Raw genomic sequence first — 17,468 nt, forward strand, 5'->3', positions numbered from 1 at the left:
GTCATACGCAGGCTCGATTGTCTATTGAGAAACAGTGAACAGATGCGGAGTGGAGCCGCCAAACTTAAGGATTTAAGGTATTGAATGAGGCACTTGTAGAGCAATAGATTATTATTGCCCAGAGTAGAGATCATACTTGTTCTAAAATAACTTTTACCTTAACAATATGGGCTATAAAACTGATAGGCCGATTAGTGCAAAATAGATTACATACCTGGATTGAAGAAAATAACATTCTTTCTCCCTTTCAGGCTGGGTTTAGACCATGCACTAGTTCGGTTGACCAGGTATTTTATTTTTTAGCACTCTATTGGAGGAATGTAAAGCTAACCAATGGGACCCTTTATGCGGTTTTTATAGATTTAAAATCCGCATTTGATTTGGTGCCTCGCTCCAAATTATGGAGGGTTCTCGACGAAGCAGGGATTGCTCCAGAATTACTAACACTACTCGTCCGCTTACATGAAAACAATTATGCACGAATTAGGTGGGGAACGCAGGGGGAGGTTACTGACACATTCCCTGTAGAGCGTGGTGTTCGGCAGGGATGTGTCCTGGCGCCCACGTTGTTCTCCCTGTTTATTAATGGTATTGTAAAACACCTGAGTCGTTCGCCCACAGACGCCCCCGTATTGGCTGGAACCCGCGTACCTGTTCTCATGTTCGCGGATGACACACTGATAGTTTCACGGACACCTAGTGGCCTGCAGAAGGCGCTAAATGCATTCGGTGAGTTTTGTCGAGAACGTGGCCTTGAAATAAACACCTCCAAAACAAAGTTCATGTGCCTAAATAAGAGGAAAAATTTTAGAGGTGTTATCAAATTCAACGACACTCCGTTAGAACAAGTAGAGGCATTTACATATTTAGGGATATCCCTCCAGAGTAACATGAAGTGGACAAACCATATTGATATGGCTGCCCTAAAATTCCATCAGCCAACGGGGGCAATTGTCTCAAAATATAAAACATCCCTGACTAAACCTATCACTCCAGCCTTAGAGATTTATAACATGAAGGCTATTAGTGCCGTATTATATGGTTCAGAATTATGGGGTTTTGGCAACCTGAAACAACTAAGTCTTGCTGAAAACAAGTTCCTACGTTGCCTAACGGGAGTTCCCCGAAGTACCCCAATGATTCCATTAGCCTATGATCTGGGCAGGAAAAGATTTGAGGATTTAGCACGATTGCGCCCACTCCTATATTGGAGACGTATCATGGTCACACCGGAATTGGCCCATTATGCTACAGCCCTAAAAGATATCATTAGGGCCGACCAATTTCATTCTATATCATGGCTTAAAGAAATCAGAGACTTATTAATAAAACTAGATTTGGGGCATCTATGGGATGATTTAAATGGGCTAAAATTTCCTCCCAAGTCTGCACTCAAAAAAATGTACTGGGATATGATTACAACATCTGTTATTATTACTGGCCAGAACACCAATCTAACAGGACGATATCTCGACATCAAAAGTATTCCATCTTGTGAGGCTTTCTGGGATTATATAGAGAGGCCTTTTGATAGAAAACTGTATTTTCAGTTTCGAATTGGGACCCTCCCTGTTAAAACATTTACACAAAATTGGCTACCCAACGATGATAATTGTTGTCCTCACTGTCGAGATTTGATTGAAGATGCTGGTCATTTACTATTTGTTTGTCCATTATATGTCACTCCACGTCGTAGATGGATAAAACCAGTATGTTTAAATTTGGGAATACGTAGATACAAGGATGCCTTGAGAATACTCGAATCTGATTGCACTCAATATTTGGTCATTGCTGTAGCAAAATTCTTGGGGTGGGCATGGGTTATACGTTCACGCACCCTAAAAATGTTAGAAGAAGGATAAAGAACATCTGACACCAAGGACATTGTTCTATTTTTAGCATAAATTTGTTTTTAATCGATGTTATCAATTCATCGGAACTATTCGCCAGCATCATGGTTTAATGTATTTTTAAGATTGTATATTGTTTTAATATAGTATTTATATTTATTGTTAGGATGTAAATATGCTTTTATGACAATGCTGTCGAATAAAGCTTTGAATTTGGAATATGGGCTATTGTTATGGTTGGAGTTCTGATATATCTCTCTGCATAATATGTGGGTAGGGTGTCCCCAGTAAATCCATTCTTTTAGTAAAAGATGTATCTTAGTGCACTATAGAGTGGCCATTTAAGAGTAACTGGAAGTTTATTTTGTGTGGATGTATAGGAGCATGTCTAGATTAGTATGGCTAGATAGGGCTATACCCCCTAATATTGGAGTCCTGTCCTGAACATATGTAAGATTCTTTGATTAGGCTCTATTAAGTGAAGGGTACTCCTAACTATCTGAGTTCTATTTTTATTATTTCCTGCAGACCCCATCAAATGAAGGGCATATAGGAACCCTGTGATATATAATTCAGGCCCACATAGGCAGCATTATACCAACATTGGAGGTTATCCCGTATTTCTGCTGGAGGTATGTTGATATTTGTATCATTCTGGCAAGAATAGACCTTTTGGGAATTGCATTATAAAGAGTACAATATCCCCTTGTTTTAGATTCCAAGATGAAAGGAGGACAGTGAGGCTAGCTGTTGTTCAAATATGCATTTCATATTGATCCTTATACAAGGTGAAATAGGATCTTATTTACAAGTGACTAGGGCTTCTAACACCGAATTAGGAAATAAGAGGCATAATAAAATGCAATATGCTGGTTCTGAGACACTATTTCTGGTCTTTATTTAGGTGTTTTTTTTTTAAAACATTATCTGGTGTTGGGAGAAGCATTTTATATTCCCCGACCAGGAGTTTCAGGATAGAAGGGACTTCTGCACTTTGGTCAAGCTACTTTTTAAGGTGAGAAAATGCCCACTCATGTATGGGTTCGTAGTGTTCTGCCAATTGGGTGGAACAGAGTGTGTATTTATGAATGTGTTATGTGATATGTATGAAGGGAGTTGAAGGTAATTGTTAAAGCAGTGATGTCATGAACTTTGTAATCGACTTGGTGTAGTTTTAGATGTACATTTTAATAATTTTACAGATTAATCCTGTAATTGAAATGTTCCGTTTATATTGCTCGTTTTGGTTATGGTTTGTGTAATAATTGTATGCTTTTAATTGTAGATACCATCAGAGAGTCTTTAGTCTTGATAAAGATGGTTTAAATCCAAGATAATACCATTGAAACATGTCAATGCCATAGAACCGTAACCTGCACGGTGCGCTGCCACACAAGATATTGATTTGTCTTTTGTACATCAGGGTCCTGCCCCAACGTTACCTCATACGGATATGGTCACTTTATGACAAAGTGTACTTTTGAATACTCTTGTCTAATTGTCTTTGTTATTGTGTTTGTTTATTTGTTTATTTATATTGTAATGTTTTTTGATTTTGAACATAAATATACTATGTATGATTAACTGTTTTTTTAATTTGCTACAATTGTTTTATATGCTTTTAATAAATTGATACACAACTTTTCCAATATTTCTCTTGTGTACTGGCGCACTACTTTTTCAATCGGTACTGTATCCCCCATGATTGAATGTGTGTGAATTAGGTGAGTAAATGAATAGGAGTTCTCTCAGTATTTTCCAACGAAAGGATATATTGTTATTTTTCTAGATTGAACCCTAGTACTTGGTGCACAAAGGGTCCCTCTCAATTTTCAAGAGATAATCTTCAATTTATGACTGATGTTTTAGTCCCCACTGCTCCTCTATTTCCATCTGATATTTACTGCAGTATCTTAGGGTTTCCTTGGATGGGGGGGGAGGGAATTATTTCTCATAAAAAAAGAGGCCTTAAACATGTATGGCACCATAATATCATCGCTTAAATATCCTCTGATGAACATGTTTTGTCCTAAATATTGGTTTACACCTATACCACCTCAGTGGAGTTAATAATAGAAAACCTAAACCCACAGATCAATATTTTTGTAAATGATATCTAGGCCACAATACTTATTGATATTCTGACATACAACCTTTAAGTAAAAACAAGATTAAGTAGGAACATTTTTGGCTAATTGTGACTTCACAGGTCTGACTGTTTCTAGGCAATGTTTAGTCTCTAAACCAGAGCAGTTGGGAAAGAGGAAAGGAGTTGATTTTCTTTCTCTCACAAAAGTGATTGTAGCCACAATAATTGATGGTTTGTCCATTGGCGTTGAATGTGAAATGTATTTGCTATTGGTAGGTGCCATTTACTCTTCACTGTCCCTCAACTGGTCCTGCTTGATAGAGCTAGTAGATGCTAGACGTTTCTGGGATTACTTGAGTAGGTTTCACTAAGTATATCTTCCTCCTTTACAGTAAACAGTTTGTTTCCCTTCTCTTGGTTGGAGACCAGACCTCTTGCAGGAATATGTTGTACACTTAGCAGGAAGTTCCAACAAAAGGTCAACATTTCTAGTCTCAATACTTATGGGCTGTAATAAAAGAATGGAGATTCAGGTTGTCTCATAGGATCAACAGCTTGAGATAGTTCATTTGGTAACATGGCCACTGATGCAAGTGCTGGTCCAACAAAAAAAAGCTGTAGTTTGTGGAAAAACAATGTGTGTGTCTGCTCATTTGCGTATGTCATTAGGTTGCATGCTGATAGCGGGGGGGAGGGGGCAACGCCCACAGAAAGCTAGAGATGTGAATCATTTGCGTTGGCACAAACAAGAGAAAAGGCAAAAGCGCTTATTGTTTTTATATTTATTTTTTATTTTTAGGGTCGCATCTTCAGATATAACATAATTGCAGGAGTTAGTCCAGCTGAAAGATGTGCCTTAAATGTTGCTGTTACAGAAACTCTTGCCTGGCTCCACTCACTGAACCTGAATGAACTGGATCTACCGGGGCATGATAGCCGGAAAGGATATTGCAAGAGAGAGGTAAAGCTAGAGTAAGAGTTGCCTTTGGAGGCTCAATGTACAGTTAACACTCAAGCTAACAATTGTGTGTAATATGGATGACTGCAAATAAGTCGAACAATAGTATGATTATTTTTTTATAATTTTTAATATGGCAAAGCGGTAGACCAGTGAAAATTCCACCTCCATGCTTTTGTCTTTGCATAATAATAGTCTCTTTTTTTTGTGTTCTTTATTTCTGTCATTATTTTATTTCGAAGTATGGATATCACTTATTAAATTTTGAATATTTTAAAATTGTAGTATTTATACATTGGCATCTCTCAAACATGTTATCTATAGTACTTTTACACCAGTCTGAATATAATTCACACTTGACACTTTAAAATAAAACTATTGCATGCTTAAAGGACGGAGATAAATAAACGGAAGCTAGCAGTGTACAAAAAATGGTTAAATGACAAATATTGGTAAAAAGTAGAAAATAATAGACACATCTGTAGATTGAGAGAGGGAGAGAGACTGGGATGGAGAGAATGTGACAGATGAGGGGAAACAGAGTGCGTGAGAGAGAGACGTCTACTCCGAGGGGAAAGATTATCCAACTGGTGAACTTTCTTGGTAAGGTGCTTCTGCAGCTCATGACCCCTTGTTGATTGCAGCATTCCCCCCCCCCATTGCATCCCAATGAACCCGGAACTTCAGGAGTTGGCATAATGCTACTTCTGCAGAGGGGTCTCACCAGAGGCAATGGTGTGGTCACAGAATTGAGTGCTCATAGAGGAGGCAAACCGTCTCTGGTCCTTGTTCTCAGAGTCCATATACAATCTCTTCAGCCTCATTTGAAGGGCCACCCAGGCCCGCTGCCTGGTAGTGCAGTAGGGAGGGTGCGGGGAGCACGCAAATGAGGAAGGATGTGAAACAAGCACTTATTCCTCTTGTGCCTGAAAGATGTCATTCTCTTGATGAAGGTGTGGTTAACCTTAAATCTGTCTTTCAAAGAACATAACCTTTCCATGTCTGTTGCCTGTGTCCTGCTTGGACCGTATAAAAGGGGCTTTGCCTTGAAATAGATGCATCACAAAGCATTAGTTCTCCTGTTTTTTGTTGTACTCATCACCCACTTTGAAGCCTTTTTGTCCCTGATTTTTGCTCTGGTTTTTTGCAGCTGCAGACAGTTTGGATTCTTTAGTTCTGATGAACTTAGGCCTTGCCCTGACTTTACCCTGGTTCGGTTGGTGTTTGGTCTCTCATTACTAAATCTTCTACTATGAGGAGAGGAAAGTAAGAGTCTTGGGTAGTATTCCTGTAGCGCATTGCCTATTTAGAATCCTCACTGCATAGATCATAGAGGGACATCAGTTAGTTTGTTAGAGTACTGCAACAGAAGGCCATAATCATAGATTAGTGAAAATCCTCACCAGTGGGCAGCAGCCAAGTTCCTTCAGTGAATTTTGCATGTCTTTTAAGAAAGAACATCATTTCTGATTAAAACGGTGTTAATCTAACAGTTTGTATAAAATGTGTTCATGCGCAAACACTGCTTCAGACATGCTGCTTCTTTGCAGCTATCTTGTTTCAAAGTCTACACTAGTCTAAGTGGTCTACCCTTTTGAGAAGACAAGCTACCATTTATCCCCACTGTGCATTTTTCTGTAATTTCATTCAAATATTATCTTTAGTATAGGTATGGTACCCTCATACAGCCATGTTTTCCTTCACTTCAAAGCCACTACAAACTATTTGTAATTACCTTCTTCAAGACCACACCATCAATATTATCGTTTGATGACCTATCCTACATAATGGATATCTTCATTTGCCTTGATTTTGGAAATACAAACTAGGAGACATATCTCATCACAACGCCTTTAGTCTTAGCCTAGGAAAGGAGCCTTATTAAGACAAGTGTGAGACAGAAAATTCTAGTTACATTCTAAACAATCCATGGTGCAGAATTTAGTAATGGTATCTGCTCTTGAAATACACTTTTGTTCTTGCACTTAATTTCTCTTCTCAAAATCTACATTTCGCTTCTAAATTACTCGCATGCTAAGCAGGTTGTAACTATGCGGATATGTTTTTAATGCTCTTTGAATTTTCTAATATTTTAGACATTAGCTTGGAAAGAGTTGTATGAAGAATCATGCCATGTGGACATTCCTTCCATGAATGAACTGTCTGAATGGTTACTCAGTAATCTGCCAATCGCAGACGATGAACCCAAACTCCTTCATGGTGACTTCAGGATTCCTAATGTCATTTTCCATCCAACGGAGGTTGGTATCACCAATAGTAAATATTAAAGAACAACAAACTGCAATGTATGTTTGTATAGATGCTGTCAGATAATGCCCGATGCAGGTTAATTTGTTATGAATGTGAGCAAGAGATTTCCCTTCAGACCTGAATCTGTGACTGCGGAATGGTCAGTTGTTGGCATATGAGCTATGGTTGTTGTACTATTGCTACAGGATTGTGAAAATTAATCAGGAGTAACTAAATTGACCTTGATAGATTACATTGGATGTGATGTGATCTGTATGTCAAAGGTACCAGTGTCTTAACACAGTGTGATGCACGCATCCAAATGTGACAAGGGACCCTAAAATTCCGTTCACCTTTTGTGTTGTGTTCCTACCCAGGTGCCAGCAGTAAGCACACCGTCTGGCTGCTGCGGAGATTGTGCTGGACTGTAGGGCCTAAGGGGATGCCCAAAAAGGGTATCCAAATCTAACTTTTTCATGGGGTAACCTGGCTAAACAAGCAGTTATAGTTTTTAATAAATAAGCCTTACCCAGTGGCATTGAATTGCTGAATATTCGTATCGTAATGAGCGGCTGAAAAGTAGTGGCCCCTTTCACAAACTATATTCTGTAAAGCAATAATACAAAATGCAATTTCCAAACGGAAGGGTGGAGAGCTCCAGCTTGACTTCTCCTATCTTTTATGGGGGTTGGGGGGGGGTGGGAGAATCTCTGCACATGTAAGGTTACTGCTTAGTAGTAAATGTGGAAGAGACCTGTGGAGTAGTGGTAAAATGGGGAATAACTAGAATGAAATTAGGGCTAAGGCTAGGGATGAGTAAGTAGGGTTTTAGGAAGGGACAGGCTATTACAAACACCCACCAACAAATTATTATTCACAAAAAGCACTTCTAAGGTGAGATATATATATATATATATATATATATATATATATATATATATATATATATATATATATATATATATATATATATATATATATATATTACATTGGGACATCTATCCTAAATTAATTTACATTACATTTTTAAACCAAAAACAATTCCTTAAATGCTATAATTTTAGCATTCCACTATATATATATATATATATATATATATATATATATATATATATATATATATATTCACTGAAAAAACCATAGGTTTCACACATGTTATAGTTAGCGGAAATTTTACTGATAAAAAACCAGTGAAATTGCCCCGTTATAGTTAGTGCTGGCAACTATAACTCACGCGACCGCAATCCTCTGCTGATGCTAATACTGTATTTAGACACTTATTTGCCCATGTCTTCTTCCATACATTTTTAGCTATACATATATTACAAATATTTTTTTTTCATAAAGACACATATGTCATCAGCAGAAGATTGCGGTCGCGTGAGTTATAGTTGCCAGCACTAACTATAACGGGGCAATTTCACTGGTTTTTTATCAGTAAAATTTCCGCTAACTATAACATGTGTGAAACCTATGGTTTTTTCAGTGAATTTGCAAGGTTTTTTAAATGCTAATTCCTAACTATAACGTGTGTGAAACCTATGGTTTTTTCAGTGAATTTGTACGGTTTTTTAAATGCTAAGTTACTTTACGCCATTCGAGGCGTGCGCGCCCACTTAACGCAGTTCGTTCCGTGCACGGTTTTTATCAACTTTAATAAGCCCTGTACATTTGGTGGCCTTCGGCCACCAAAAGCACAGGGGGTGGGGTCAATGTGGATAGTGTGGTTTTTTTTTTTTTTTTTTTTTTTTTTTTTTTTTACCGTACGCTTACGGTAAGCGTACGGTAAGCGTACTCGGCGAAATTGCCGAAAAAAAAATAAAACCGTTTTTGCTCTTGGGGGATGTTTGGGGACTCCCTCAACATGACTATGTGGGAGGGAGTTGTCAAAACAGCCCCGTAACATGTTTTTGGCCATCTTGTTTGATAAACAACACTCAGTGCGAGAGACAAAATGGCGGCCGCCGCTTCCTGGTTTCGGCCGATTCGAATGTTTACTAAGATCTAAGAGCCAATCAGAATCGCGCTCGCGCACGCCACCGTACGCTTACGGTAAGCGTACGGTAAGCGTACCGTAAGCGGGCTCAGATATATATATTGATTTAAAGGCTATTTTCTCAGAATCTACTGAACAGATTTACACCAAACCTACAAAAGGCACTTCCTTGACCTAGGGACTACCTCTCTGCCAAATTTCTAGTAATTCTGTTCAGCCGTTCGGGCTGTAGCTCGTTCTAAAGGTCCTATGGAAAAATGCATGGGAAAAACGCGTTTTGGGACCCCCCTTTTATCTCAGCCCCCGCTTGACGAATCCCCCCGAGACTTTCAGGGTAGGAGCGGAGCGTAGCGCCCCACCTATTTTGAGAAATTCGCGAGGATTCATCGACCGGCGCCAAAGTTATTCAAAATAGAATGTTGAGGTTTTCCTATGGAAAAGGGGTCCTAACTATAACTACCTACTGGCGACCGCCAGTAGGTAATATATATATATAATATGCTTGCACGTTGGCTGGTGGGAGGAGCAGGTGCTTAAAAGGGACTATTCTTCCATCTTTGAAGAAAACATTGTGCACTACTACAGGTTTATCGATGATCTTTTCATCGTGTGGCATGGCAGTAAAGATAAAGCATTGGAATTCATTGAAAACATCAATGTCAATAATTTGAATCTCCACTTTACCCACCACATAGACAATTCCAGCTTGGAATTTCTGGATGTCAAATTGTATGTAGCGAATGGTAGAATAGAAAGTACCCTTTTCAGAAAATCCACCGCTGGCAATGTCACACTCCATGCCTCCAGTGCCCATCCTAGGCATCTGATTGCGAGCATCCCCTATGGGGAATTGCTACGCCTAAAAAGGATATGCAGCACGGATGCCGAATTTAACATTTGTGCGGCAGAATCCATACGTCGCATGAAAGCTAGAGGCTATTCAGATAAGATCTTGACATCAGCTCTAACTAAAACATCGTCCAGACTTAGAGCCAGTTTACTTCCAGCTCCTATAGCGGAAGAGTCTGTCCCGGAGGTTCTATCTGATTCACCAGCTACTCCCGAGACAACCGATAAGGCCCAATGTCCTAGACTAATCACAGCATACAGTGAGAACGAACGCAAAATTAGATCCACCATTAATAAAAACTGGGGAATAGTACTCACTGACCCCGTTCTGAGAATGAGTCTGCCATCTAGCCCCACTATAACATTCAGTAGAGCCAGAAACATGGGGGCCGTGTTAGATCCTACCAGCCCTGAAATAAGAACTAAACCCAACTGGTTAAAACCCAAAGATGGTTTCTATAAATTCTCATCTTGCCGGGCGTGCAAGTTCGGGGTGAACACAACAGAATACTGTACTCCATTCAGCCCTACACCACACAAGATAATGGGAAACTATAACTGTAAAACTGATTTTCCGTTTTTTGTTCTCACTTGTACCTGTGGGCTCAATTATATCGGAAGCACAAAGCTACAGGTACATGAGAGAATCCTTCAACATCTACGTGCCATCTTGCATAGTGATCCCAACTACCCAGTGGCACGCCACTTCAAACAAGTTCATGGTAACAATTTATCTGGTTTAAAATACTATGTGGTAGCTGCTGTCCCTAAACCACGCAGAGGAGGGACCAGAGAGGCTTTGCTCAGGAGATTGGAAACCAAATTTATTCTTAACTTTGATAGCAAATGCCCAAATGGTCTGAACAACACCGAAGATATGTACACATGCTTGTAAATAGGTATTCTGTGTGTTACCCTGAGCAGTGTGCTTTATATCGTACAGATTTTTTGAGTTTGTTTTTTGACCTGGTTCTAGATGATCTATTGTTTGAGTGTGTTGGTATTGGTAAATTTCGTGGTCACGAAAAAAATGTTCAGTGATTTTGGACTAACGTTTTATAACGGTGATTAATTGTGTGTTTCACTCATTTACACTTCGGCAGAGACACTGTATTATAGGGAAAGCATATATTGGTCTTTAAAAAAATGGTTAAACTTGGACGTGGTCTAAGTTTACAATATAACTTTCCAAACAAAAGCTGGTGCCATCCCATAATATATTTCACTTTGTGTAATGTCTCAGCCGAGTTTGGGTTGCAAAAGGCATTTTTTATTTTGTAACCATTTTACATTCATTATCTACACTAAACACCACATCAATTTGCACATGGTATATTTGTAAAATAATTCTACAATTAGCTCTGCTATGCACTTTATCTTCTTTGCACATTTCCTTCTAAACTAAAAGTCGCAAGTCTGTTAATGATTACATGCATTTATGCAGTTATAATGAATTTTTGCACTGTTTATAACGTGTATTTGGATTTATCCAGGGATTTTTAGATTGCCAAAATGAAGTCTTTTGATTTTGGAATTGTATTGTAATTTCAAAAAGTTTTATTTTTGCTTTTCTCCAGCCGACAACAATATACATTTCCATTATAATATGATGGGAAATGCGGTTGGGGTTTTGTCATTATGATTTTTTGGCACTAACGAGTAGGGACATTACATTGATTATATTCGAGTCATGTAGTCTGTTTACTATGTTCTCCATTAACTTTTGGAACATGTGACTTTGGTAGGAAGGGCATATCACTTAAAATGGCGAAATCCACTCACAGCCTTTATGTGAACAAGGGCGCCTAAGCCCGAAACGCGTCATCTGTTGATTGCTGCTAGGTTTTAAATAAACATCTTGCCTGGAAAAAAGAAGTGGTTCGTTTCTCTTTCTTCGCTGCCGAGGCTTTGGTAGAAGTGGAAGGAGTGTTGTTTGCGATATATATATATATATATATATTTCACTGAAAAAACCATAGGTTTCACACACGTTATAGTTAGCTGGACATTTTACTCGTAAAAAACCAATGAAATTCCCCCGTTATAGTTAGTTCAGCTAACTATAACTCGCGCGCCCGCAATCCACTGCTGATGACGTCACATATTACATCACTCATGACATGGTCAGTGACATCACCGATGACATCACTGATGACATCATCCAGTGAGTGTGTTTTTGAAAAATTTCAATATGTTTAATATATATAGGGAAAGGCCTGTTTAAGAATGAGTGGGTGTACGAGTGTGTAAATGGATGATTTTCTGTGGTGCATAACATGTATCTTACTGCAGACTAGTGACTACACTGTGTGAATGTCTGTATGTGTCTGTATGTTGGTGTATAAGTGGCTGCATGGTTTTGAGAACAGCTATATGAGTGTCTATATGAGTTATTGATTGCTTGTGTGAGTATCTGTATGGGTTCATGAGTGTTTGTGTGGGTAGGGTGTGTCACTCTATGCATAGATGTGTGATTGGGTGATTCTATGGGTGCATGGTTTTAAGAGGGCATCTGTGAGGGACTGTATGGTTGGATGAGTGTATGTATGGGTGTGTTAGGGATTGAATGTATATCTCAGTGGCACATGTGTGACTAACTACATATGTGAAAGGCAGTATATATGCGTGTAAGAGTATAGAAGTGGGTATATGTGAGAGTGTGTGATTGTGAGAGTGGCTGTATGGATGAGTGTGTGCTTGTATCAATGATTGTATAAGAGCGTAAGAATGTGATACTATTTTTATGAGTAAGTGAACTTGAGTGTTTCACTGCCTAGGTGAGTAAATGGGAGTGTGATTATTTGCATGATTGAGTAAGTGTGAGAGCACCTCTATGGATGATTTGTAGTGTGTGAGTGTCTATATATGTGTGTATAAATTCATATGATACTTTTGTATGAAGTGACTGTAAGTATGAGTGACTGTACAGGTGAGTGTGTGGAGGTGTATGTTGACCTAAGAGTTAATAATTGGGTATGTAGTTATTGGTATTGCAGTATGTAGGTTTTGAGAATGGAACTCTTACATTTTTTGTCGGTGTATCAAAGGTTATATTAGAGTGTGAGAAGATGTGCTACTTTATCACAAGGATGATGTCATCAGTGATGTCATCAGTGATGTCACTGACCATGTCATGAGTGATGTAATATGTGACGTCATCAGCAGTGGATTGCGGGCGCGCGAGTTATAGTTAGCTGAACTAACTATAACGGGGGAATTTCATTGGTTTTTTACGAGTAAAATGTCCAGCTAACTATAACGTGTGTGAAACCTCTGGTTTTTTCAGTGAATTTGCAAGGTTTTTTAAATGCTAATTCCTAACTATAACGTGTGTGAAACCTATGGTTTTTTCAGTGAATTTCAATGGTTTTTTAAATGCTAATTTTTTTTTTTTATTATAGTTTTGAAATATTTCTTTTTAAAAAACTTCCCTATGTATACATTTATGTATTATCTGTATCCTTTAATTTGGTGTGGCTTATTTTTTTTTAAGTTTTATTTAATTTAAATTTGAACAGCATAGTTAATATCTCCTATTTAGTTATGTCCACATTTTTTTTTAATATAAATTCTTGGGGTGCGCGCTCAGAGCGCGCACCTAGTACGTTTGCGTACATTTTTCATGAATTCCAGCGTACGGTATTTACGTATGCATACATGCGTATTACTGCGCGCTCGGAGCGCGCACCTAGTATGCATGCGTAAGTACGCACGCTCACGTGCGTCGTACGTACTCCACGCGGTACACTTCCGTATACGCGTAGAGTACGCGCGCTGACGTTTACGCATACGCGCGTGCTGCGTATGCGCGTTACGTACGCGCATAGTACGTAAGCGCATGCGCGCATACGCGTTCGCGCATGCATAATTGTACCGTGCGCGCAGGGAGCTTGCTCGGTGCGCGCACCTCGGGGTATGTGATGAATAAAACAACACTTCTAATTGGTTTTCATTACTTTCAGTTTCAGATTGTTTCAACACCACACCCAATCCCCTCATGGCAAGTCATGTGATCCAGAAACATCACTTTTCTTTGGTTCAAAGTACTTTCAGTTCCAGATTCTTCCAAAATCACACCCACCCCCCTCATTGTTAGTTCTGATTCACTAGGAGAAGGAGCTAATCTGTGTGTTGAGATACAATGGCAGAGCAGCAGCCTCCTTCTGAGAGTGAGCAGGACACTCTTGAGAGACAGAGGCAGAGGAAGCAGAAAGACTCCTTTTATATGGCAGTTTTTCACTTTTCCTGAGGGACAAAAGAAGGTGAATGCACCAAAGGTCACCTGCAAACTGTCAGTGCGTCTTGTCACGTGGGAATCCTAACAAGAAGTATTCTTTTAGTATTCATACTATGACGAGACACGTTGAGAAAATGCATCCAGTGACTTTCCGTCGAGCTTCTGGAGCAAACCCTCCACCTGCTCAGCCGACGACCTCTGCAGCAGCTCAGCCGAGCACATCTTCGGCAGCTCAGGCAAGCACTTCTTCTGCAGTGGTGCCTTCACCTTCTACCACACCTCTGGATATTCGTCCTTGTGAGTACTCACTGCATGGATTGTGGTCGTCTTATTACTTTGGGTGAGAGCAGTATTGACCTCATTCAAAGAATTTGAGGAGCATCCTTGCGAGAGGCCATAATTTTCTTATTTTTTTTTCGTTTTTCTCTTCCTCTGTCCCTACATTAACTCAAGGGCTCTTTTTAGAGCCACCTAAAATCTAAACACAAAAACTTGTTTTTTAGAATCTATTTCTTCTTTTTTTTTTTTTTTTTTTTAGAGTGCGCTCACCCAGCGCGCACCCAATTGATTTAAAAAAAAAAAACAAAAAAAAAAGTTTTTTTCACCTTTACTAAACCTTCAGGAACTCCTTGAGAAAGAGAGGGGAGAGGCAAAGTAATTAAAAAAGAGATGGTGTACATTTCACAGATGAACGTAAGACAGTTTTCCTATTACACTTTAAACTCTGCATCAGTATTTATGTATAGGTACCCAAAAAACATAATAGCTCATTTTAGTGCTGCTTTTTTGAATTGGCTGTATTTACAAGGAGAGGAAAAGACACACAGAGAGGCTTATCCTCTCCTTGTAAATATGGAAAAGCACCCTGCGCAACTAGTTCGTCAAGAAAATTGACGTAGTGGTGGCGCAGGTGGCTTGTAAATGTGCCCCAGAGATGTTAAGGAAATTAAGGGTAAAACAGACAAACCAAGAGTGACAGATACAGACACAGAGAGCAAACAACTGAGAAGGAGTAAGGCAGTTAAAAAGACTAAGACATATGGAAACAGAAAAAGAAACATGGATGAAAAATTTGTGATAGAGGTAGTAAAGGTAGGGGAGTAGTATAGAAGGAGTGAGGACGTTACAAAAGAGTAGTAAAGCAGGAAGAGAGAGTGAGAAGAGAAATGAGAAAAGTAGAGTAAGGACAGGTGAAGAAAAGGAAGCATGAAACGAAATCAGTGACACATACAGATATGTTAAACTTACCTGACCATCAAAATAAATAATTTAGATTTAAATGTTTTTAATTGCAAAGATAACTGAATAATATCTTCTAAATTTTCTTTCTAGTTCTGAAAAAAAGAAAAAAAGTATTAATATTCAACAATACACTTTATTAAACAGTACATGTTTTTTCCTATTTAGCAAAGCAATTTTTTGCCCTTTTTTTGCTGTTTTCAGAATGTTTTGATTTTCACTGAAAATAGTGAAATCAATTGTATTCATCATTTAACAGCGGGCAAAAAAAAAACCAATCTGAAAGATTGTTTAAAAAAGCCCCAAATGTATCCTCACTAAAACATACCTTAATAGAAATGTTAAAAATACCTTTTAAGAAGAATAACAATTTCTAAAAAATAACGTCTGTAAACCTTGTTGCAAAAGAACATTTTCCAAAATAATATCTGTCAAAGAAGTCCACAATTGTTTGTTTTACCTTTCCTTACGTCCCAAATGATAAGTTTAAAATCTCTTTTGAGCGAAATATCCAATTTAAATCCTTTAACTTTTTAATAATGCTTTCTCCCAATGATGATGTTGGTATTTAAAATTTGGGTTTCAGAAAAACTAGGTAACAATTGGGTAAATCATAAGGCAAACGTTGCTTGAAAATCAATTGAGAATCATTACAGTGTCCATCCTTTTTCACATTTAAGATAAACTGTGTAATGACCAGAAGTTATAGAAGGCCCATCATGAAAAATTATTGCAACTGCAACAAGTTTTTCCAGATATTGATAATTGTTGTCCTGTAAACATCTTTATTAAAGTGTCCAGTTTTGTTCCATCAGCTCTACAACGTTGCATCATTAAAATTACATACTGTCCATATTTCTTTAAAAATAACGTTGACAACATGTCTGGTTTACATTGAGAACATTCCATGTTGTGATTAGCATCTTTAACTAATTTACTAAAAGTCACTGTTTTACTCTCTGGTAATGGTAAATATATGAACCTTTCAGAATCAACGTTACTACTGCTTGTGTTCATACAGTTATCACAACAATGTTCCCATTTATAAGAGACACCAAATACATTTTCTACTTCTACCCCTTCATCTTCCATTACCATCAGGATATACATCAAGAATTCCTATGCATCTTGCTGGACATTTTGTGTAAACTGTGTACGTCCAGAACATACATCTAAAAGATTTCTAACATCAGAAGCACTTTCTATTTTAGTTTTATCATTACTCCGCTTCTCATAGAGGAGACTCAGCAAAGAACAGAATCTTTTTTATTGATTTAGTATTATCTGCTCTTGCAAACTTTCAAGATAAAATACAACATTCAGCACTACATTTGCGTAGCAGTTGACACCAGAGCTATTTTCAAAATGACAACCAACAACCTCTTCAGCATTGTCCTTTTTCTTTTTGCTTGCAGTCACATCAGTATCTTATTGTTTTCTCTTCCATACATCCTCATTAGAGATATTCTCAAATCTCCTTTTCCGACAAACACGTTTTTCAAACACAGGATATTGACCTAAATGAGGAGCATAGCTTCTTCTTAATCTATTATACTCCTTTACACAGTTTGCATCAGCACTTACTTTTGAGTCATCAAAGTCTATCATGAATAAACCAGATAATTTTTTCACGCGTGACAAAGCAACATATGCCATACCTTCTTTGAACACAGTAGATCCAATGTTTACAAAAGCACTATCAACAGTTAATCCTTGAGACTTGTGAATAGTTACAGCATATGCTAGAGAAAACGGAAACTGTTTTCTACGCACATATAAGTCTTTCACAAGCAAGAAACGAACTGAACAACGACAAATGTCTTTAACCTCTTGTATCTGATCAAATTTTATTTTTAAACATTCAATTCCAACTTTTTTCTGGTAATTAATAAAACCCACAACTCTTCCCATAGCTCCATTCACTAAACCTTTCTCTACATCCAAATTTCGTCTTAAAATTACTCTACAGTTCATACACACATAAAGATTCTTTTCCAAAC

At 38.2% G+C, this 17,468-nt stretch overlaps 1 protein-coding gene across 4 annotated transcripts in view; it reads left to right on the forward strand.

Annotated features, from left to right (window-relative positions):
- The window catches only part of LOC146789127 (acyl-CoA dehydrogenase family member 11-like), a 286,543-nt gene that overhangs the window by 183,844 nt on the left and 85,231 nt on the right, over positions 1 to 17,468 (forward strand). For all 4 annotated transcript variants that reach the window (XR_014969747.1, XM_085630012.1, XM_085630011.1 and 1 more), the window contains exons 4-5: positions 4,739 to 4,900; positions 6,994 to 7,158. Coding sequence is in view for 3 of the 4 variants with exons in the window: in XM_085630012.1 (XP_085486138.1) it covers positions 4,739 to 4,900; positions 6,994 to 7,158 (327 nt within the window). In the remaining variant the exon portion in view is untranslated. The remainder of the gene's footprint in view (positions 1 to 4,738; positions 4,901 to 6,993; positions 7,159 to 17,468) is intronic.

This window comes from Triturus cristatus, chromosome 10 (assembly GCF_964204655.1).
Source record: "Triturus cristatus chromosome 10, aTriCri1.1, whole genome shotgun sequence".
NCBI lineage: Eukaryota > Metazoa > Chordata > Amphibia > Caudata > Salamandridae > Triturus > Triturus cristatus.